The sequence below is a fragment of the Mustela nigripes genome, chromosome 5, assembly GCF_022355385.1.
Source record: "Mustela nigripes isolate SB6536 chromosome 5, MUSNIG.SB6536, whole genome shotgun sequence".
In the NCBI taxonomy this organism is placed as follows: Eukaryota; Metazoa; Chordata; class Mammalia; order Carnivora; family Mustelidae; genus Mustela; species Mustela nigripes.
In genome coordinates, this window is record NC_081561.1 from 7854846 (window position 1) to 7877539 (window position 22694).

Consider the following 22694-nt stretch of genomic DNA (forward strand, 5'->3'; position numbering starts at 1 on the left):
GTCATAAGGTCCATCTACTTCTAAACAAGTATTTAAGAAAAGGGGAAGATAGTATGTGTGTACGCCTGTGTGTTCTCCACTTGCTCCTATGTGCACAGACAATACGTGCACATCTAATAGATGGGCCACAATTTATTTTTGTGTTTTCAACAGCACAGTCCTACCCAGGTGCCCTTGTCTACACTCAGGGTTTTACCATTTTTCAGAGCTTTCCCCTGCCCTAAAAGGTTGGAGATGCTTTTACTCTGCGTCTGTATCATATCACTAGAGGTCTTAAGATGGAGGTGTGACTGCGTTTGCGAAGGGAGAAGGATCTTGGTAGGAAGCCTACATATACTTACTTGCAAAGATTTCAGGTCTTTTGATCAAGACTCTTGGCTGCTGTGATTTTATGTACTGCAGTGATTTTTTATGCCCAAACAAGTCCCATAGAGAAGAAAGAAGTGATAGAGGCTTTTGAATTCTAAGGATCCTGGCATGCCAGACCAAGAGTGATATATTTTCTTTTCACAAGGAAAGAATCCCTGCTCAAGACCCATCTTCTGTGTTGCTGAAGCTATGTTACCCGAGGTTCATGGCTTCAGACCTTTGTAGGACTAAAGACTTCACTCGTAGAAGTAAATCTGAGTTAAGAAATTAAATCTGTAGAATTAAAGACTAAAGGATCACTGTGTTTGAGCTGAGAGAGAGCCAGAAAGAGTAGTCCAATGGGTGGGTACGGGGCGGGGAGGTGAAGACCCTTCCCAGTGAAAAATAGATCCTTTGAAATAAGACAGAAATGCTTATCAGATTTTGATCAGCAGAAACCCCATGATCTCATAAGTCCATGAATCCCACAGTTTATATCTTTCCAGACTGGCTCAGAAATGCCTTGGACTATGAACTAAGAAGGTCAGTGCAGGTTTTATTTTCAAACCCGCACATTTTTCACCAAGTAAAAGATCCTAGTATTTTAAGTGAATTTGTGTGTAGGCCCTGTAGATTCCTGGGCATTCTTGGATAATATGAGAGCAGGTGGCTTTGCATCCTGAATGGCTTATGGTGGTGGTGTCTGGGTAGAGGTGTCCCTCTCTGTGACTGAGAAGTGTGCCTGTCAGGTAAACTGTGTCTTCTATGCTTGATCTTGTCTAATGCTGCCGGCAACTTTTTGGCACCCCTAGTGGAACATGGGAACATGCCAAGCCGCTACCTGAGTAGGAATTTTCTATACCACCTCTCCCCAAAATTTATCTATCTAGCATCATGAAAGCTCTATTGTATTTCAACACATTAAAATGAAAAGTTAACAGAAAACCTGGAGATGCACTGAAATATTTCCAAGAAAAGTAAGTAGCAGGTGGCTACTATATTACCTAATTACCCCTTTTCTTTAAGGTGCTAGATTAAGAAGGCAAGCCAAAGCTGATCTGAAGAGATAAATCAACGTGTTTGGCCCCAAATCCCCAGGACGCTGGCTTGGGTTTACATTGGGCCCTCTTTGTGGCCTGTTTGTGAGCAGCTTCTCGGAGGGTGTGTCCCAGCTTCGCGCAGCTGCCTTTGAGAGTCACGAGTCCGCCTCTATTACAACTGTCAAGAGACACCAAGAACTAGAAACTACTCCTGCTGTTCCTCTGTGAATACAGGTGGCACTGAGTTTGCTTTTATTTAGTTAAATCATCAATTCGGGCCTTTTACGTGATTGTAAAAGAGACAGGCTTACATCGGGGTGTTGATTAGATCGTCCTTACTAGCGATGACCTCCTCGCCTTTGCTACCTCGCGCCTACTTTTGGTGCCTCCAAGAATTCTCTGTGCTTGAAACCTACGCGCGGCCGAGGCACGCCTCCCTGGAGAGGGAGGGTGAAAGAAGGGGGCGGGCCTATTTAAATGCAGGCGAGGGCTGCCTCTTCATTGGCTGCCAAGCTGTCTGTTACCCAAGAGGGCAGGGACTCTCGGGGGCTGGAGTGCGGTACCTGAGCGAGACGCGCACCAGAAAGCCCACGTTGGCCGCTGCGGGGAGCGCAGCGCCGAGAGGCGGGAGACTCCGAATTCCCGCGCGGTTGCCGCGGTCACTGCTCCGCGCGCGGGTCCTGTTCCCTCCGGTCCTGTCTGCGAGCGGTGTTTGCGGGGCAGCCGGGAGAGCTCTAAACGGAAAGCAAGATCCTTGCCGCCTCCCCTTGGGGGTTCTAGCAGCGCGCGGAGATTCTGGGGGGCAGCGACAGTGCCCGAGGGCGGAGAGGCGCGGAGTTTGTGAGCGGAAAGGAAGTTAACCCTCGTGGAGAAGACTGGCATCTCGGGACGCCTTGTCGCCTCAGCCTGGGCCCCACGGCGGAGTAAACTTCTCGGCGGCTGTGCGAGCCAAGGAGAGGCGTGCGCGGGGATGATGCCGGGCATCTCCCCCAGCTGGTGAGCCGCCCCGCCGCCCCGCCGCCCCGGCTCCCACTCAGCCGTCCGGGAGGGAGCGGGACAACGCACGTGCGCGGGCAGCGAGGCCCGGGAGTGACCGCGCCGTGACCCGCCCAGGGGCGAGGGCGCGGGCTGCAGCGCAGCCGGGACTCGGACGCACCTGGCCTGGACCTTGCGCCTCTCGAGACCTGCGCCGGAGTGTGGGGCTCCTCTCCGAGTGGTTCTCCGTGTGATCTCCCCTCTCTCCTCTCCTCCAGCCTGGGCAACTGGGGGCGCCCCAGAGGACGATGAGAGATAAGGACTGAGGGCCAGGAAGGGGAAGCGAGCCCGCCGAGAGGTGGCGGGGACTGCTCACACCAAGGGCCACAGCGGCCGCGCTCCGGCCTCGCTCCGCCGCTCCACGCCTCGCGGGGCCCGCGGGGCCAGTCCGGCCGGGCGGGGATGCTGGGGCGGAGGGCGCAGTGGCTGTGCTGGTGGTGGGGGCTGCTGTGCAGTTGCTGCGGGCCCCCGCCGCTTCGGCCGCCCCTGCCCGCCGCCGCCGCCGCCGCCGCCGCCGCCGGCGGGGGGGCGCTGCTGGGGGACGGCGGGAGCCCGAGCCACGCGGAGCAGCAGCCGCCGCCGCCGCCACAGTCCTCCTCCTCCGGCTTCCTCTACCGGCGGCTCAAGACGCACGAGAAGCGCGAGATGCAGAAGGAGATCCTCTCGGTGCTGGGGCTCCCCCACCGGCCCCGACCCCTGCACGGCCTCCAGCAGCCGCAGCCCGCTGCGCTCCCTCAGCAGCAGCCTCGCGGGGACCCCCCTCCCGGACGGCTAAAGTCTGCGCCCCTCTTCATGCTGGATCTGTACAACGCCCTGGCCGCGGACGACGATGAAGACTGGGCGTCGGGGGAGGAGAGGCGGCAGCATGGGCCCCACGGAGGGGTAGGCTTGTCCCAGCAACGGCAGCCGCCCCCAGGCGCGCCGCCCCGGGTCAACGGCAAGAGCCTCCTGGCCGCGGGACCGGGCGGCGGCGCGTCCCCACTGACTAGCGCGCAGGACAGCGCCTTCCTCAACGACGCGGACATGGTCATGAGCTTTGTGAACCTGGGTAAGGATCTGGGGTAGCGTAGTGGCGAAAACACTCTCCCCATAACGGTCTCTCGGGCCCAGGGAGGGAGGCGAGAGGGTGGAGGAGACCCTGGCACGCGGGGCGCGGCAGACGCGGCGGAGACACCAGGGCAGGCAGGCTGCGCTCCCGCCACCTGCGGCGGGGTGGGCTGCACGTGCGCTTCCCCGCGCCTCCCGCCTGGCTGCGCGCTGGGGCTGCCGGACGCCGCGGGCGGGATGGGGCGCGCCGGGCCGTGGGGCTCTCGGACTGTGGCGTCCGGGCGTACTCCGCGCTTTTTCCAGTAATGCGGGGGCCAGGTTAACTCGGTTTGAGCAGAAAAGTCCCGCCCAAGTGTAGCCATCTGGGAAGGAGAAGTCTTCAGCACTCTTTCCCCTCCTGATTTCTTTTGCACCCTTAAAGCTCTGAGTGCCAGTTCCTCCACCGGGATTTTTAGGGAATCTGATAGCAACTGAGAACTTTGGAAACTTGACGCGATTGTGTTAAGTGGTATCCATGGAATCGGGGGAGGAGGGTTGCAGAGGACGGTGCCAAAAGAACCTCGGAAGGCATGCCAGACGGGGTTCGCGTGGGTTTGGGACCAGATCCCCAGCACAGTAGGGGTATCCCATCCAGGATCTTAGTTCACATGCCTTTGGCGGGTGCCCCCAAAGGCTGAACTCCCGATCACTGCTGCCCGAGCTGCACGGGCAGAGAAAGGGTGCGGGTTAGGGGCCGGGGTTGGGCGCTGAGCTGGTCTGAACTGGTTGCCAGGCAACAGAATGGAAATTCAAGGGCGGCTAAATCGGGCTCCGCCACAAATGTTCTGTGGCAAACCCGGACGGAGTCACATAGCCCTTTTCCCTCGAGTTTTCTCATTTGTAAATGAGAATGGTGTAGGCAAGACTTTTTTTTTTTTTTTTAAGGATCAGTGCGTCTGATTTGTGCTACTCTTCATTCATAAACTGACCTAGCTTAGCGTAGACAAAGGGATGTAGGGGACACGTTCTTCGCGGGCAGAAATGGGGGCGCCCGCCGTAGCCACGTCAGGGGTGGGTCTCCGCGGACTTCCTTTCCCGTGTGAGACGTGTGGCCCTGCCCAGGCCCCAAAGTAGGTTACCAGACACTTGTCAAAGCCACGTCAAAGATGTCTGTCATTGGACATTATTTGCTTGAATGATTACTATGTAAGATAGTTCAGGGAGTTCTTTACAAATACATCTATGGGATGATTCTCAACTCTGCTGGGATTTGGGGGAAGGAAGGAGCGGGTGCTCAAGAGGGAGGTCCGATTGCATCCAACTGGTACGGAAAGCCTCCTGGGAAATTCATGAAACAGAATCTCACAGAGAGCGGAGGCTCAAGGCCTGCCAGTCTTGCTACTACAGTGCCAGGAGTTCCAATGGGTAAGAATTTTCATCATTGATTGGAACCAAATCCAAGGTTGAGGCCCCTCCAGGAAGCATTCTAAGGACTCTCATAGCTGTCAATACAGTCTGCCTGGGGGAGGGGAGGGGCAGCGCAGAGGGCCAGGGCTCTTCGTCTTTTCTGTTGCTTCTAGCTTAGTGAATTCCACCTATTCCATCCGCCTCCTCTGTTTCCTGACAGCCTTGGCTCTTGGGGTAGTCCCAACGTGGACAAAGTGGAGGACAAAGGGTCCTTCTGGCTCTTTCACTGAGAATCATTTACAGTCTCCCAGAGAACTGTGCCTGGGCTTAGTCCACGGTTCCGACCTTGGCTGTCCATTAGCATCACCTGGGGACACTTAAAGAACTAAAGGATACTGGGGCTGCTCCCTGGAGCAATTAAGTCAGAGTCTTTGAGAGTGGGCTCTGGCATCTTTTAAGTGTCTTTGGTTTTTCTAATGTGCCACCACGGTCAAGAAATACATGACAAGAAATCAGATCATCCCAGTAAGCGATCAGGAGCAATGCTTCCTTATGTCAGTAGCTCCCAAAGGTTACTGCACATTACAATCACCTCCGGGGGGAGGGGGGGCTTTTAAAAACCCAGATGTTGTAACTGTACCTTGTATCAATTACACCAGAATGTGTGGGCTGGAAGGCAGGTGTCCATAGTTGTAAGGATTGCTCATGTGGATCCAGTGTTCGGGAGCCACTGCCTGTGGTGGTATTTGAAATTGTTAGAGTTGGCTTGAGGCAAAATTTGTAAAGGATGGTGACATTTACTGTGTTTAATGACCTCTACATTCTCCTTGTTTCTTGCTTGTCTGACCTTTTGGGTCTACAGGTACACAGTGGTTCTGAGTCACACTGCTTGAAGCTGGTTGTCAACTAATCCCGTTAAGGTGATGATCTAACTTACATTTCTCATAAGGGAAAACTTCAAGGTCCAAAAAATAAACACCGAAAAATTTCCAAGAGAATTCAACAGGCATGTCAGCTCAGGCCTGGGACGGGCTGATGTGGAACTGGAAGAGATTCCTGGGTGGGAAACTGCCCCAAGCGCCTCCTGTCATAGCGCTGGGCTTTCTGACTGTGCGTTGTCGCGGTCTGTAGGTCCAGCCCCGGACTCCACATGGGCAGTTAGGGGGGGAACCTTCAGGTAAGTAGAATCCAAGTCACAAGCCATTCCACCTGCCAGTGCCACAGTTCTATTTAATCTTAATGCATTTAGCAGTAGGAAAGAGGATTTCAGAACGAGAGGCTAAAATGTGATAAAATCTGATTATCATGGCTCTGAGCCTAAGGACAGTTCATTTGAAGAAAGTAATTGCTTAGGATGTTGGGAGTATTCTGCTGATTTCCACCTCCATGGCATGTTAGCAGGCTGTATTACCTGACTCATTAAAGAACCTGCAGAAAGATACATGTTTTCAACTACATTTACACCTGGTAGTTACAGAAATAAACTGAAAGTATAAGAGAATGTGATACATAGTTTTAACCCCCCCCACACACACACCCAAGGGAGAATAATTTATTCATGAAATACATCTGGAACACACTGAGCCTTCTCAGCTTGATTTCAGGAAGTAGAATCAACAGAATTAAGTTTCTCCCACATATCCCAAATGCTGGTTGTTTGATGTTGATGTTGACTGTTCGAAACTCTCTGTGTGAATAGGCTGGACATGTGTAACCTCCTTAGCGCTGACAGGCTAGTGTGCGGGGTGCATTCAGTCGGGGCCCCAGATGCCATTTTCTACTTGTTTGCTAATGCTGCAAATGTCTTGGCAGTCTAATAAGCAGGCCGGCCAATTTGGGGATCTCGGAGAAGTATCCTGAAATATCGTTTAGGTCTTAAAATTCGCCTTCTTAGAGAAGCCTTTTTGACCATCCCTACCCATTCTTTACCATCACAGAATGCTGCTGCTTTTCCTGGGTGCACAGATCACAAAAAGAATGTGTATTTTTTTTTTTCTTTAAAATTTGCTTACTCACTTATCATCTCTCTTTGGGTGGCAGCCTCAAAAGGCAACCAGGCTTTATCCACCATTGAAGCCTACATCTTAATATCATACTGAGCACATGGAAAGATGTGTAATAAAGATTGAATTGATGAAAAAGACCTATCCTTCACTTAAAATTCATATTTCACTAGTCTGGAAGGTCTGATCACTTAGAAATGGCATACCTGCCGGGCGCGGTGGCGCGCGCCTGTAGTCCCAGCTACTCGGGAGGCTGAGGCAGGAGGATCGCTTGAGCCCAGGAGTTCTGGGCTGTAGTGCGCTATGCTGATCGGGTGTCCGCACTAAGTTCGGCATCAATATGGTGACCTCCCGGGAGCGGGGGACCACCAGGTTGCCTAAGGAGGGGTGAACCGGCCCAGGTCGGAAACGGAGCAGGTCAAAACTCCCGTGCTGATCAGTAGTGGGATCGCGCCTGTGAATAGCCACTGCACTCCAGCCTGGGCAACATAGCGAGACCCCGTCTCTAAAAAAAAAAAAAAAAGAAAAAAAGAAATGGCATACCTGATTTCTGTGAAGTCAAAGACATTTGAAGAGAAGACCTTTAGGACATTTTGGTTAATGGTGTCTGATGTATACCCTAATACTTTATTAATATACCTGTTTTTAAATTAGTTACCCATATGTATATTTCTAATGTGCATCACCCTCGAGAGTAGTGCAAAGGTTTCTTTAAATCTCTGCATTTCAGACTTCATTTAGGTTGAATTAATGAAGTGTTGATCTCTAGATGCTAGGGTAAAAATGAAATAACTCAAAATATGCTCAGAAAGGGGAATCAGTATGTATTAGTACAAGAAACAAGAAACTTATTGTACTAAAAATACTGGAAATCTTCTGAACAAAATTACCCTTAGGAAACATAAATTAGAAGAAAAATGGAATCTTCCCTACTTGTATTTGTAACCAGATACACTATACTGTCTTTTTCTCATAAACATAGGGATCAGTGGTACTATCTTTCATGGGGGTTGCCTCTACTTAACGAAGATTTTTGTTAGCAGAAAATAAATCCCTGCCTGCAGGCTACTCACAGCAAATATAATTTGGAGAATTTGTTGCAAGAGTGTGGTTCAAAGGAACAGTGGATGTTTTAAAGAAATTTCGCGTAGTAAATGTGAAATTCAGTGGTATTCCAACAACAAAAAAAACTTGTACAAAGTGTCCTTAAACTCAGATCAAAGGGCAAGCAGATATCATTGTTTAGACTTGAGATGGTGTTTCCTCTGGTTGTCCTTCTAAGAATGGGTATAAATCCTTTTTAAATGTGCTGAATCATGCTTAGTTCCTCTACTTAAGAGCTTACCTCTGATTAGCATGGAGGAAGGGTTCTTACTGATAGAAAAAAAAAATCTGTGGCGGGGGAAGGGGAGCAGGACAACAAGGTTCAGAACTCAGTATATTACTCAATATGCCCTCGCTGTTTTCAGAGTTGAGTGACTTTAAATGTTGGATTTCAAAGTAATATTTTACTTGAATCCAGGGATGAGTGGATGCATGCTGGGTGTCAAAGGTGGCTAGCAGACTCTCAGAGATGATCGCTCTGTTGTCCTGGCTCCCCCTCTGTTGAAGGAGCTGAGTTAGAAAAGGATCACAAAGAGCATACAATTTCTTGGACGATTCACCAGCGTTCTCTAATTTTTCACAACGGTCCTTCGCTCTCTGCCTCCCGTTCTGTAGGTGAAAATGAATTAGTCCGGAGAATCCTTTTCTTCCCCTTCATATAAAGGCAGTACAGTTTTCTGTTGTGAGCCTCGTTCTGCCTTTCCCCCTCTCTCCAATTGTTTGAATTTTAGTCACCTCCTATTCTTTGGTGCTTCCAGCGGTGGGAAGGAAAGCAGGCAATAGGGAGTTTAGTCAGACAACTGTGTTCCTGACTAGAAGCTTCCAGAAATACCCAAGTAAAAAGAGAAATCAATGTAGCAACTCCCTGAGAGATGAACAATTGAGAGTCCTCATGTAGGCAAACCGCTGTTACACATTAACCGTTCTGTCCCCACCCTCCTTGTGGCCATGGCCCAACCCAACCAAGTGCCAGGTAACATGGCTGCCTTGGCCACAGGGTGTCACCCAGGACCCAGTGTGGGGCACAGTGCCTCACGAAAAAGCTGATGCCTCCTCCTTTCTCTCTTTTCATTATGACAGCTCTGCTGCTTTTATTCAAGTGCATTCTCTCCTCTTGTAACACCCTTACTTTCTAACACCTGGGCTGGCCGTGTTCCCTTCCAACTCTTGCCCTTTGGAAACTGGTAAGCCAGAAAATGGCTCCTGTCATACCTGGAACATAGGCAAGTGGTGACCATTATATCGAGGAGAAGGAAAACCATTCTCACGGTCTCACGTGCATTCTCACGGTCATGAAATCTATAGGCTCACTAAAGAGCCAGGGTCATCACCCTTATGAAGTTTTTCGGAGTACCAGAAATTCTCAGAACTCCGTTGTACCTGCTCATCTTCCACAGGGAGCATTAGAAATAAGAAACTGTGGTTCACTGAAGTTGACTGCATATTTTGTTCAGTTACTAGTATTTTGACAATAACATTCTTGGGCATTTGGGTGGCTCTGTTGGTTAAGCATCTGCCTTCGGCTTAGGTCATGATCCTGGGGTCCTTGAGTTCCCCTGCTCAGCGGGGGGGTCTGCTTTTCCCTCTACCCCTCCCACTGCTTGTGATCTCTCTCTCTCAAGTAAATAAAATCTTCAGCCAAAAAGATTCTTTTCTCTATTTTTTTTCCCCACTATAAATATGTACTATATCATTCCTCTATGTGTAAAGTTAGACTCTGGAGCTGGCCGGGGACAGCTCCCTTCCATAGCATTGTTTTCTCTGGGAAAACATGCCCAAGCCACTGACACCCCATTTTATTTATTTATTTATTTAAAGATGAGCTTTTTAAAAAAGATTTTTTATTTATTTATTTGACAGAGAGAGATCACAAGTAGGCAGAGAGGCAGGCAGAGAGAGAGGAGGAAGCAGGCTCCCTGCTGAGCAGAGAGCCTGATGTGGGGCTTGACCCCAAGACCCTGGGATGATGACCCGAGCCAAAGGCATAGGCTTTAACCCACTGAGCCACCCAGGCGCCCCTGACACCCTGTTTGAAAGCAGGGTTTCAGTATCCTTAATAGGATTTTTAGGAATCCTATTAAATTTATTGTCCATAGATCATAGAATTTAGAACTTTAAAGGCTTTTTGCACATTGTCTGATCATTTATGTTTGTAGTTAAATTTGTTTGATTTATTCAGGACCATTTCCTCCTCATTGATGTTATATCTTAAGGCTGAGGGACAACCACAGAGAGGTCCTCATGCATCAGAGGAATGGGGCCACAGAGCCATTGGTCAGGCAGGAGTGGGTAATTAAGGAGAAATTACAAAAGCCTGCAAGAGCCCTGCCTTGGGCGAGAGGTGGGGAAGCCCAGATTTGGAATTTTGTGGGTTTTCTCCTTGTGGGTAGTATTCACTCCTAGAACTCTGCTTTTGGAAAAGAAAAAGCTGTGCCTATCTATAAATATCCCCTTGTTTGGCATGCAGAAGCAGTGCGCACCCCAAAGAATTGTTCTCTGCTCTGAAAGTGAGTTGAAAACCAGGTTGCCTTGAGTGGCATTGTTCCACTGAGGTCGGCAGGCATGGATTCCCTTCCTGCCCTTCCCCTGTCCATTATTATAATGATTGGGTCCAGAATAGAAGGGATATCTAAATGACATCAGGTAATTCCTTGATGGGTCCCCACGGTCTTGTTATCTCTAACCCAGTCCCAGATGACCGGATAGAAGACTCCCCTTCAAACATTTTTGCAGAGTGAAGTTCTGGTTCCGAGTGGGAGAGCCTTCCTGACAGCTTCCTGGGCATACGCCCTTGATGACTGATCCTGCTGGGTAGATTGGGATTGTCCTGGACCTGAAATGTCCTTGCAGTGTATTGCTGATTTTATGTTCAGATTGTTTTCTCATCATCAGAGAGCTCCGTGGGGGTGGGGTTGGTGAGCTCCGGGACTTGACTTTGACTGCAGGCAGAAAACAGTGTCTCCAGGACAGAGCCAAGCCCTGAGCCTTCTACACACTGAACTTTGATATCTGCCTTGATCCTTATTATGACTCTCCTGCTGCTTACCCTTTTCACCTTGTTCAGAATGTGACTTCTAGCCTTAGACATCTGTGTGTGTTGATCGTTGTTCCTGTGTTTACAGTCTTGTTGGTTTCCTGTACGCGAACATGGGCTGGCAAAAAAATTCTGATTTGTGTATCAGCAAAGCATGAACTAACTCTGTGATGGGTGTGAGCTATTTTATGCGCTGATTAGGTCGGAAGATTTTTTTATAAGTGGTCTTGCTTAAATCCCCGAGACTAGTTGTTCTCTCTCCCCACTTTCAAATCTATAAATTATATTTCAATATTCTGAAGACAGAGCTTTATAAAGTACAAAATCAGGGACTAAGAGTTTTACTTGGCTTTTTAAAAAAATTTTTATATTCCAGATTTTATTTGAACCCCTGCATGTCAGAGTAAGTTAACAGAGGTTGTGCATTTAAAAAAAGTAATTTTTTTTTTTTTAAGAGCAGTTTTAGGTCCATAGCATAATTGAATGGAAGTTCGAGAGATTTCCCCTATACTCTCCGCCCGCATGACAATAGCCTCGGTTGCTGTCAACATTCCACATTTGAGTGGTACATTTGTTACACTTGAAAAATCTACCTTGATTACCTGAGTTCATTGTTCACCATAGGGTTCACTCTTGATGTCCTGTGTTCCCTGGGTTTGGACTGCTGTTTAAGGACATAAATCTGTCGTTATAGTATCACACAGAGTCCTTTCACTGCCCTAAAACTCCTCTGTGGAGAAGCTATACACATAACCAGAAAAATCAATGGGGATATGAAAATTGAAAACAGGTAGAGTTTGTGGGGGAGAAAAAGAAAATGCCTTTGTTGGAGACTGTTTTGTTTCTGTGGTCTTACCACATCGGCATATAAATAATTTCAATGGACTCTATAGACCTGATTTTGTGCTTCTGTGCGTTGACCCCAAATCCATTACAAGTCCCTCCCCCACTTTTTTTTTTTTTTTTTTAAAGTCTGGGAGTTTAAAAATCTTTTTTCCTCCACATACTTTCATTGAGGTGTCTGTCACCATAGTACCTAGACAATCCTTTAGGCAGAGATATGAGCGATTAAATTTCTCCCTGGGCCTGGCTTGGGCCCTGTTTGATCCATGCTCGGCAGGATTTGGGGGGGTCAAAGAAGCCTGAAGAATGAACAAGAATTATAGGAATTCTGTGCTTGTAAATTATTGAAATTTGGGGGAGGGGTGGTTAGGAGAGGGATGAAATAGTTTTCCTTCCTTTCTGAAAATCTACTAGAATTTAGTGCGCCTTTGGATCAAGAAGCTCACAAAAATGTGTTTTACTGGCCCTAGAGACAGGATAGGGGGAAATTACAAGGTTTCCTCAGGAGAGACTGTTTAGATCAGATTAATGCTAAATAGAGACTCCATCCACCCAGAGGTCTGGGTATATAGATTAGGCTTATTTGATATATAGATTAGGCTTATTTGCTTTGAAGGGTTTTTCTAGGAGATAGGGCTACCCAGATTAATGGTAAATAAGCAAATAACATGATAACGCCAAAAAGATTGCCATTGAACAAATAGCAATTCATTTGAGGTGTTTGGGGAACTTGTGGCCATTTTCTTTTCTCCCCCACCCCCCCCCCCCCACTTTTTTTTGACAGGCATTGTACGGGTGACACACTCATAAATTCTCCTCAGTTCTCTTCCTGCAAGTCTCCATTTTAGTGGAGTGTTTTCTCACCGAATTCTATCTAAATCCCCGCCAGCACCCACCGCATCTGTCACCCCCACAATGAAACCTCTCAAAAAGAGGGGAGATCTTGGGGCTATGGCGGTATCAGTCGGCTTGAGAAATTTAGCTTGAGCGCGTAATTTCTGCCTTGGGATGTGCTGTGGTCTAAGTCACCCGCTGGTAAGATGGACGCACGCTTGAGCCCTAGTAAAATCATACCACAAGGTAGGACTAAGACTCAGGGTAGGTGATAGTGAAGAGGTCATAAGTGCTTCAGCCAAAGACCTTTAGAGAGTTCCATTTCTCCCAGGGGGCCACAGAACAGGCCTTTGCATTCTTATGGTGTCTGTGGAGTATGGAATTCCCTCACACTGGCTTTGGGAACTGTTGTCACAAATCAGGCTCCTTAGTTATTTCATTTGCTTAATAGAGGGTGTTTGACCCCTGTTGTTAGGCGTGCACCCTTTGTCCTCATTACAAGATGTGGACTCAGGCATGGCTTCGGGGATGTAGGTGGTCCCCAGTGGAGGTTGGTTTCCTTCCTTCTCTTTTGCTTCTTCCTTTTCTTCCTATTAGTAAATTTAGCCACTCCCCTGCATTTACTTCCTCTTTCCCATCTTTTCTTGTCTCACAGTGTTGGTGCCTTTGGTTGGCCATTGACTTGATGCAACAGACTGTGCGCCATCTCCATGGTCTCCAGTGGGTTTGCACCACCAGAATGACTCCTTGGCCACTAGAATGGTTAAGTTGCTCGTTTTCTTGATGGTGCTAGAAAGTGCTTATGACCAATTCCATATAGAATTCAGGAAAGGGTGCATGATCAAGATTTAGGAAGCTCGAGTTTGTGCTCCAGCCTTAGTCCCATCCCCTCTTAAGAGATCTTGGTCAAGCCACTTAAGCGAATTTCTTGGTCTCTTTCCTTATTTGTAAAATATCTTTCCTTATTTGTAAAATGCGAGCCCATTGGCCAGATCAGCTTTTTCCAAATAGTGTTTCATGGAACACTACTTTTCCAAAACGTTCTGCAGAAGATGATCATGGAGAAGATCATTTATATCCTCCTCCCCTCAGAGACTTACAAGTCTTTCAGAGTGTCAAGCCCCAGCAGTGAGGAAGTCTGCTGATTTGCTTTAAGAGAGTTGGTTTTGAATTTACTTTGGCTCTGTAACCACTTTTTTATGTCTGCCTCAGGTGCTTCTGCCCCCAGGTCCACACTTGACACTTCCCCTGGTCATCTCGGTGGAGCTTGGGTGGGACACCAGGCAGCTGCCTTTCTTGCTGCAATTTGCTCTGCTGTGCGCCCGCTCTCTCTGGTTGGGCTGCCGTAGCCCACCTGCCGCTGGGACTCCCATGGGCTCTCCTTCCTGAGGCTAGAAATGGCTTCCTTCGCCTGCCAGTCCATGGGTCTCCGCATAACCTGTTTGGCTGCTTGGCTCCGTCACGGCTGTTTACACCACCAGTTCCCTGCCTTACGTTCCCTCTGCTGTAAACACCCACAGGGATTTTGCTTTCCCTGCTTGGACTTTTTGACTGCTATGACCTCTTAATTCAGTGGCCTGCAGAGAAATGCTGAACAAGAGACTCTCAGAACTCGGTGCTGGGGGTATCCCCTGGTGTGTTTCTCAGAGTGATCCTTTTCTTTTATTTTCTTTTTCTTTCTTCTTCTTCTTCTTCTTCTTCTTCTTTTTTTTTTTTTTTTTGATTCTTTTTCTTTCTTTCTTTCTTTCTTTTTTAAAAGATTTTATTTATTGATTTGACAGACAGAGATCGCAAGTAGGCAGAGAGGGTGGGGAGCAGGCTCTCTGCCAAACAGAGAGCCTGATGCAGGGCTAGATCCCAGGACCTTGAGACCATGACCTGAGCCGAAGGCAGAGGCTTTAACCCACTGAGCCACTCAGGCGCCCATTGCTTCTTTATTTTCTTAAACTGCTTTCTTGAGGTATAATCGACAGAATAAGCAGTTCATTTCAAGTGTACAATTTGATGACCCTTGACATAGACCTGCACCTATGAAACCATCCCCACAGTCCAGATAGTGAACATACTACCCTGAGCTAGCCTTTTAAACAATTACTGCAGGGAATGCAATCATCCTAACACAAAGGAACGTCAGTGAAAATTCCCCTTTTTCATGGATGATGTCGGTCTTCATGCATTCCTTCTACAAGCCTTGAGCATCCTTAAGAAAGGAATTTGCTGAAGATGTTTGTGAATGGTTATCTTGGAACCGAGAACCATAGGGCCAAGCCTTCCTGGGGTTGAGCTTGCTCTCTGCAGCTGCGATCGGCTTGTATCCTGTATCTCACCTCCCATATTTATTTTAGGAGATAATAGTAAAAATAGGTGAATTATCTTTCCTAATTTTGAGAGCCAGCATGTAGGGGTGCTTTTGGGTTGGTAGTGATCCTAGCGGCATCTTGTTTCTAAATACTCAAGTTTAAAAGATCTGATCCTTCTGGGAAACATCACAAAGATGCTTTCCTGTGTTTCTGTTTCAAATTCTGGCAATTTAGGTAGGGCACAAGTCCAAGAAGTTTATGAAAGTAGACTACAGTTTAGCCCCAACTTTTTCCCCATGTTCATCCTTCTCCAAGTGTTCTGTAAGCTTTAGTAGAAACTGCATTTTTTTTTTTTTTTGCAAGAAAACATAAGTATTGCATTTCTTTATGGCCTTTGCCTGGAAGAATGACTAATGTCACTTATTATCCTATTATCTCAACAAGGCAAAAACTGAGAATTTTATAGCTGTAAACTCCTAGATGGTAAGATAGGGAAAATCTGGAAAAAGTTCCTGAGAGCTGTACTGACGTTCCTAATAGCGCCAGTCATGAAATGGAACACGAAATGGAACAGCTTTGTGAAGTCGCCTCACCACGCCCTAACTTGGGACCAGGGGAAGCTGCCCTGGCCTTTCCACCCACTTTCTCCTTTCCCCTTGACTTCTGTCCCTGTCAGTCTGCTGTCCCAGGGCTTCATCCTGCTCTTCACAAGGCTTTGTCACTTTGAGACCTCCCCCCCCCTCTGAAAGGACTATACAGCCAAAAGGTGAAAAAATTCTCTCTGCTTTCTGTAATGCAGCTTTCTCCCTCTTGGTTCGTTTTCTGTCCTGCAGACGCCTGCTGCGTTTGGGGACATTTCCTGAAAAGCAGCAAAAGATTGAGAAGGGAAGGCATGTGGCACGCAGAGCAGCACACGGGGGGCGGGGACGGGGTGTGAGGGGGTGGGAGCACACCCAGGCACAGGACTCAGCAGACCATATGTGGCCACAGGGCACGATGACAGGCAGGTGCCTGGCTTAAAAGTGCCCCTCCACAGAGACCGTGGCCTGGCGTTTGAGCGGGCCATGGTGCTGGGGAGCCCAGTAGCTGGTGTCTTTAGAGGGCCAGCCCCAGGGAGGTCTGTCCGCGTCGAGCACCTATGCATGTGCTCCCTTCTCTTCCTGCGCCCTGTGGTCTAGGCATGACGTGGCTCGGGAGCTGTTTGGTGCCATGCTTCTCAAGCTGTCTTTTCACAAGAACCAGTTTTAGTTTTGTTTGTTTTTAATTTCTGCAGACCTATGCTTTTGTAAAATTCACCAAAAATGAGTTATTAGAGAAGCGAAATTAAAAAGTACACCCAAGGGATGCCTGGGTGGCTCAGTTGGTTGAGCAGCTGCCTTTGGCTCAGGTCATGATCCCGGTGTCCTGGGATCGAGTCCCACATCGGGCTCCTTGCTCAGCGGGGAGCCTGCTTCTCTCTCTGCCTCTGCCTGCTATTCTGTCTGCCTGTGCTCACTCTCTCTGACAAATAAATAAAATCTTAAAAAAAAAAAAAAGTACACCCAAATTCATACGAATCAAACCTCAGTTTTCAGTTATTGGATTCTGTGGGTATGAAGTAATCAAATTGCTGTTGACCTGAACAGGCTCCACTTCTGTACTTGTCGTGGGCTGGTGACAGCTGGTGGATCAGCGTGGACCTAGTGCGTTTCTCTCTCCTCCTCCTCCTCCTCTTCTTCTTTTTCTTCTTCTTCTTCTTCTTTTTAAGATTTTATTTGTTTGAGAGAGAGTGGTTGGACAAGCAGGGGGAATAGCAGAGGGAGAGGGAGAAGCACAGGGAGCCAGATATAGGGCTCAATACCAGAACCCTGGGATCCTGACCTGAGCCGAAGGAAAACACTTAACCGACTGAGCCACCTGGGTGTCCCAGATCCATCCTGTTTCTAGGGAGCAGCTTCTTGGACCCTGCTGACTCCCAGAACCTGGTGTGGAAATCCAGCAGGGTCTGCTAACAGGGAAGCTAGGCACTGGGGTGCGGGCTTCATCTCCAGCCACCCTCCTCCACATCCAGCCGGTCACCAGGCTTGCTGTTTCTGCTCCCATCTCAGCCCCAGTGGTTTTCTCTGTACATCCCCCTAGTTGCCTGCGCAAGGTCACTGTGCTGTTGACCTAGACTTCTGTGCCGTCTCCTCGGTGACTAACCCACCCTTGCATCTCTGCCAGCTCTTCAGTCCGTAGCTCGGCTTTCTGTTCTCTGGATCCTCTGTGCTCAGGATTCTTGTCTCTGGATCCTCACTGTGTGCTGGATAAAGCCCGGACACCTCTCGGATTCCCAGGCCCTCCAGCTTTACCTCATGCACTCATCTTCCCTTAAGCTAACCAACTGCTGTGCGATTTCCTCCTCCTCCTGGCCTTTTTCTCCGGATTTTTTTTTTTTTTAAGATTTTATTTATTTATTTGACAGAGATCACAAGTAGGCAGAGAGGCCAGCAGAGAGAGAAGAAGGGAAGCAGGCTCCCTGCTGAGCAGAGGCTTGAAGGCAGAGGCTTGAACCCACTGAGCCACCCAGGCGCCCTTTCTCCGGATTTTTAATATGTATACTGTACAACTGCCCATTTCCCCATTCTCTGCTCTGTCCTTCCAGCCCCGGTTCGAATGCCTTCTCATCACGGTGGCCTTTCTGACATGGCTGAGCCACATGCCATGACTCTCGGAGCCTTCCTTTGTGCCGATCGCCACAGAGCAGCTTGCTAACGTCAAGTGCGTGTTTGCAGATGAAGTCCGTGTGGCTTATAGGAAGGACTTAGGAACCTCAGATTCCAGGACTGGCTCAGATTGGAGCAAATCACCTTCAGCACCAACTTCTCTGATTCTTTATTGTGTAATATTTTATTTACCTGGACACCTCCCACTCCCAGGTATCTAACATGCCGCCTTAACCTTCACTTATCCGGAATACACGCTCACTGGGTCAACGTGGGTCAGTTGGTCCAAAACCAAATCAGCATATGCATGTCTTTTTTCTTTCTCTCATCCCTGATAACATCAAACATTTGAGTGAGAGCATTACACACTGTGAAACACTGTGCAGATACGAGAAACGCTCTCTAACTCTTCCATTCACAAAAGTGGTTCTAAAAAGGGATCTTACTTTGCCTTCTCCCTTCAGGGTTTATGTTCTGTGATTTTCTAGATAGTTTAGAGAAAAAAAAAAAAGCCCCCGGGAAGAAGAAATATTCTTTTCCCTCTATCTGATGTCATTACTACTTTAGTAAGTATTACAAGGAGTCAGGGAGAATTGCTGTCGAGTCTAAATGTAAATTTCCTGGTTGTGCCATGCAGAAGGCTTGCATGCAAGGAGGCACGATTCCCGCAGGTGCCGACACAAAATACTTATCTTGTCAGCCTCTGCTCCAGGCTCGATGGCTCGGATTACATCGCGAAGGTGTTAGACATTCTGTTTACGTAAGGGCTGAGCGGGTGACATAATGTCTATTGAAGCAAACTCACTTAGCTCCCCACGAGGCAACAGGGAGCATTTAAAACCCAAAGACAGATCAAAGCCATGGGCAGGGTTGAGATACCCCTGCCCAGGACCAGAGAGGTCTTGCCAGGGGGAGGGTGGTCTCTTGGTTGGCTGCCCAAACAGACATGCATTTTTGCCTCGCTGTATTTCCAAAGCATTGGTGAAAGGAATCAGGCAGAATTCAACTCCGAGCCGCCGATCCTGGGAGACTGTCTAAGTGCGCACAAGGATGTCCAAATAGGCTGGAAAAAATGTCAAATTAGAGTCAGCACATGCACGATGAGATGTTTCTGTTTTTATAGACTGTTATAAAAGTTGTTTAAAATTAAACAGCTCCTCAGTACTTAAATTATGGGTAATGAGACAGGTAGGTCCTAGAACAGGAAACTCCCCCCCCACCTCATCCCACCTAAATTTTTGCTCTCCCTACAAGAGTATGCAAGACATAAACACTTTCATTTCCAGGATCTAGATTAGCCTTAGGATGAGAGGTAATGTATTAGCTGGAGGGAGAGGGACAGAGTTGATAACAGGTCGTAAACATGGCAGATCCTGTTCTGCGCTGTTTGATTTGATGAACTACAAGAGAGTAGCCAAGAGGAATGTGAGATAACTTTAGGTTCCTCTTTGTAAGCCATGAGCTTGTATATTTTATAATTGTAAGATATGTATAAATGTACAAGAAGTACCTACTATAGAGTATGTACGTACAAGAAGTACCTACTATATAAATGTACTTCCTTTACCCGACTCCCACCTAGCTAGGCAGTTTTTATTTTTCTCAGCTTTACTAAAGTAATATTGACAAACAGAAATTGTATGTATTTAAGGTTTCAAATCATGGTGATTTGACATGAGTAATTGTGAAATGATCACCACCGTCAAGCTAACGAACATATCCGTCATGTTCTATTGCAGCCATTTTCTGTGTGTGTGTGTGTGTGTGTGTGGGTGTGTGTGTGTGTGTGTGGCGACGGGGGGCAGTGTGTGGTAAGAACACTTGAGATCTACCCTCCTAGCACGTTTCAGGTACACAGCCCAGTATTAACTGTAGTCCCTATGCTATCCATTCATCTCTAGAACTTACCATGCGTCACAAAATTTGTACCCTTTGACCAACATCGTCCATTTTCCTGCCCACCCCCCCCCCCCCGCCAAGCCTGTGCAACCACCACTCACCTCTTGGCTTGAGTCTGACAATTTTATTTTTATTTGAGTTCAATTAGCCAACTTCCAATACGTGCATCATTAGTTTCAGATGTAGTGTCCAGTAAGGTATCCGTTGCGTGTAACACCCAGTGCCCATCACCCAATGACCCATCCTTCCACTCTCCTGAGTCTGGCTGTTTTAGATTCCACATAGAAGAGGTGTCGTGTATCATTTGTCTTTCTGTATCTGACTCCTTTTCCTGAGCATGACGCCCTCCAGGTTCATCTAGGGTGTGCCTGGGTTTCCTTTTTTAAGGCTGAATAATACCCTCCTCCGTATATCACATTCCTTTTACCATTCATCTCTCCATGGTTGCCTGGATTGTTTCTGTATCTTGAGGGTATATTTTTTTTTTCTTGGCTCCATTTAGAAATAAGTAATAGTGTGTAATGTTGTGTTATTCAGGACTTATAAGATTAAGGCATTTTGGCTATTGTACGATCTGCCCTCTCACTTTTTCCCATGTGGCTAGCTGTTATTGGAGTCATAATTCATCTTCTGTTTGTAATACCTCATCTAACTTGTTTTCTCTCGGTGTGCAATGATAGAAGATGCCCTTTTCTGAAACAAAGGGGTCATCCCTTTGACTTTTTTTTTTTTTTTTTCTCCTACCTGTGTTCAGGATAGTAGAAATGCCAACTCATTCTCATTCACTTGATCTGTCTATCTCATTGGGTATTATATTTTTGTGACCCTTCTGGTGCTCAAGGCCTGGCTCATAGGAAGCCAAACTCAGAATCAAAACTTCTCCTGAAGTGCCACCTTGCATCACTAAAAGCACAGAGACAACTGGGATAGCCCTGTGACCACTATTGAAATAAAAGATGTCGCCAGACCCTTTCTCTGGGATGAGGGATTCATTTCCATGATCCTTGAAGGTCAGCTATGGTACGTGCTTCTTCCTACCAAGCAGCAAGTGTGTTACACCAAATTCTTACCATAAGTGCTTTTCCCATACAGTTCCCACACCGAATTCTTGGGCTCTTCCATGTTGATTTCGGCAAAGATTTCGATCTGCTTCTACACCTTTTCTGAGGAAGCCAATTCCTAGTTGCAGTTCCTCTTTTAACTTGTGCCAACATTTTGTGAAAAAGTTCAAGCAGAAGAACTGAAAGATTTTACAGGGACTGTATACCGCCCACAGAATGCAAAAAAGATCTACTTTTAAAAGGATCCCGTATAGCACACGATGACAAAAGTATACAGGTATTGTTGTCACCTCCTTTTGAATTCTGGAAGATACAGTGACACTGTGCCTCTGACCAAATGGAAGCTGGGGCCCTGGTAACCTGTGCTGACGAAAGAGTTCCTTCAACTCAGGGAGTGTCTTCAGTGTAGAAGGGACAGATGTCGTTTGGTGGTGCGGTGTGTTTACAGAGTTCTTCGAAGGCGCCGGGCTGAGCACTGACTCTGGTAGGGAAACGGAGAGGTGCACTTGCTGCCTCCAGAGAAGGAGGCAGATGTATGCACACCTAACCCTGACCCCAAACTGCTTATGCTGGTGTCTGGGATAGAGCTAAAAGCAGAATATGAATGGGCGTACCAAGGAAGATGTGATTAACTTATGGGGGGTCATGACATTCAGGCTGCGAGTGTAGACAAAAGAGTTGGCTTCCTGCTGGTGGATGAGGAAGGCACAGGCCTTCCTGCCAGAGGAAGCTTTGAGGGCAATGGCGGCGGGGTCCTGGGTGCAGCGAGGTCTGAGGTGCCGCATCTGAGGTCAAGTCGGCCTGGAGGTGGTAGAGGACTCGGTGGGGAAGGGGGTTGAATAAGTAAGTTTAGACCTGACCGTGAGGACTCCTGAAGCAATTCTGAGGAGTTTGGACTTTGTTCCGTAGGCAGCGAGGGGCTATTTACAAATTTGCAGCACGGCTCTGGAATGGCTGCTGTGTGCTTGGGAAGGTCTTTCCGGCAGCGTGTGGAAGAGGCTGGAAGTGGGGAGACCGGCTAGGACATTGTCGCAGTTGCCTGGGTAAACCCCCTCCCCCTCCCCCCATTTAATCTGTATCGGCAACGTCAGAGGGGCTTTTTGAGATTTTAAAAGTAGTCCGCATTTTTTCCTTCCTCCAGTTAAGTTTAGAATGCTTAATGAAGAAGGGAAATTAGGGGACAAGTTCGTGAATAGCACCTAAGAGATTATAACTTGTGGAAAAAGTGGTGCTTCCAGTAACTAAAATCTGAAACGCGTGGATTTAAATAGACATTTAAATAGACTTAACCTGGTCTTCCTGGAATTCCTTCCCTCCTGTCTCCTTACAATGAAAAACAGCAGTTTGTGTGCTTAGAATTGTGGTCAAGCTGCAGAGAATGTTTCCATTTTTGAAACTAATTGGCTCGGGGAGACCGGGGAGCGGTGAACTCGCCTTGCTCACGGCCCCTCAGCCCAACTGGACTGACCAGATTGAAATTCAGCCTGGTTTCCCGCCTCGTCTGTCTCCATTCTGTTGGCCAGCCCACACCTGTAACGGGTAGCGTGAAAGAGACGTGACCTCTTCTGGGGCTGGGAATTAGCCTGTGTCGCTTCAAGCAGGAGACCTGCCCTTCTTCCTACTCCCCTAATCCATTGCCTGAGGACCTGCTCCTAAGAATCTTTATTCACAGTGCACAGTTCACAAAACCTCATTACGTCTGTACACAAAACTCCGGACAACCATGGGTATGAGAGACGGGTTAGAGATGTGATCACCGCCCGTGCTGGTGTCTGGTAGGTGGGATTCTGGCCTCCATAGCATTTGCCCCTTGAGGTTAGCCTACGGATATGTCGTTCCCTTACGTGGCAGAAGGGAATAAAGATTCCCGAGAAGCTGACCTTCCACGAGGGAGATTGTCCAGACGATGAGTCCCAGACCGAAGAGGGAGGCCACAGAGGCAGGGAGATGTCGTGGAAGAAGAGGCAGGTTCAGAGTGCGGGAGGGACTCAGCCCGCGGTGGCCAGCCATGAAAATGGAGGAAGGAGCCTCAGGCCAAAGTCTGCAGTGGCCCGGGCCCTCAGCCAAAAGCCAGCA

At 48.0% G+C, this 22694-nt stretch overlaps 1 protein-coding gene across 1 annotated transcript in view; it reads left to right on the forward strand.

Moving 5' to 3' along the window:
- The first annotated feature begins 1938 nt into the window (after positions 1–1938).
- The window catches only part of BMP6 (bone morphogenetic protein 6), a 149081-nt gene continuing 128325 nt past the window's right edge, over positions 1939–22694 (forward strand). The window contains exon 1 of the mRNA XM_059399404.1: positions 1939–3471. Within this exon, the coding sequence (XP_059255387.1) occupies positions 2826–3471 (646 nt within the window). The 5' untranslated portion in view covers positions 1939–2825. The remainder of the gene's footprint in view (positions 3472–22694) is intronic.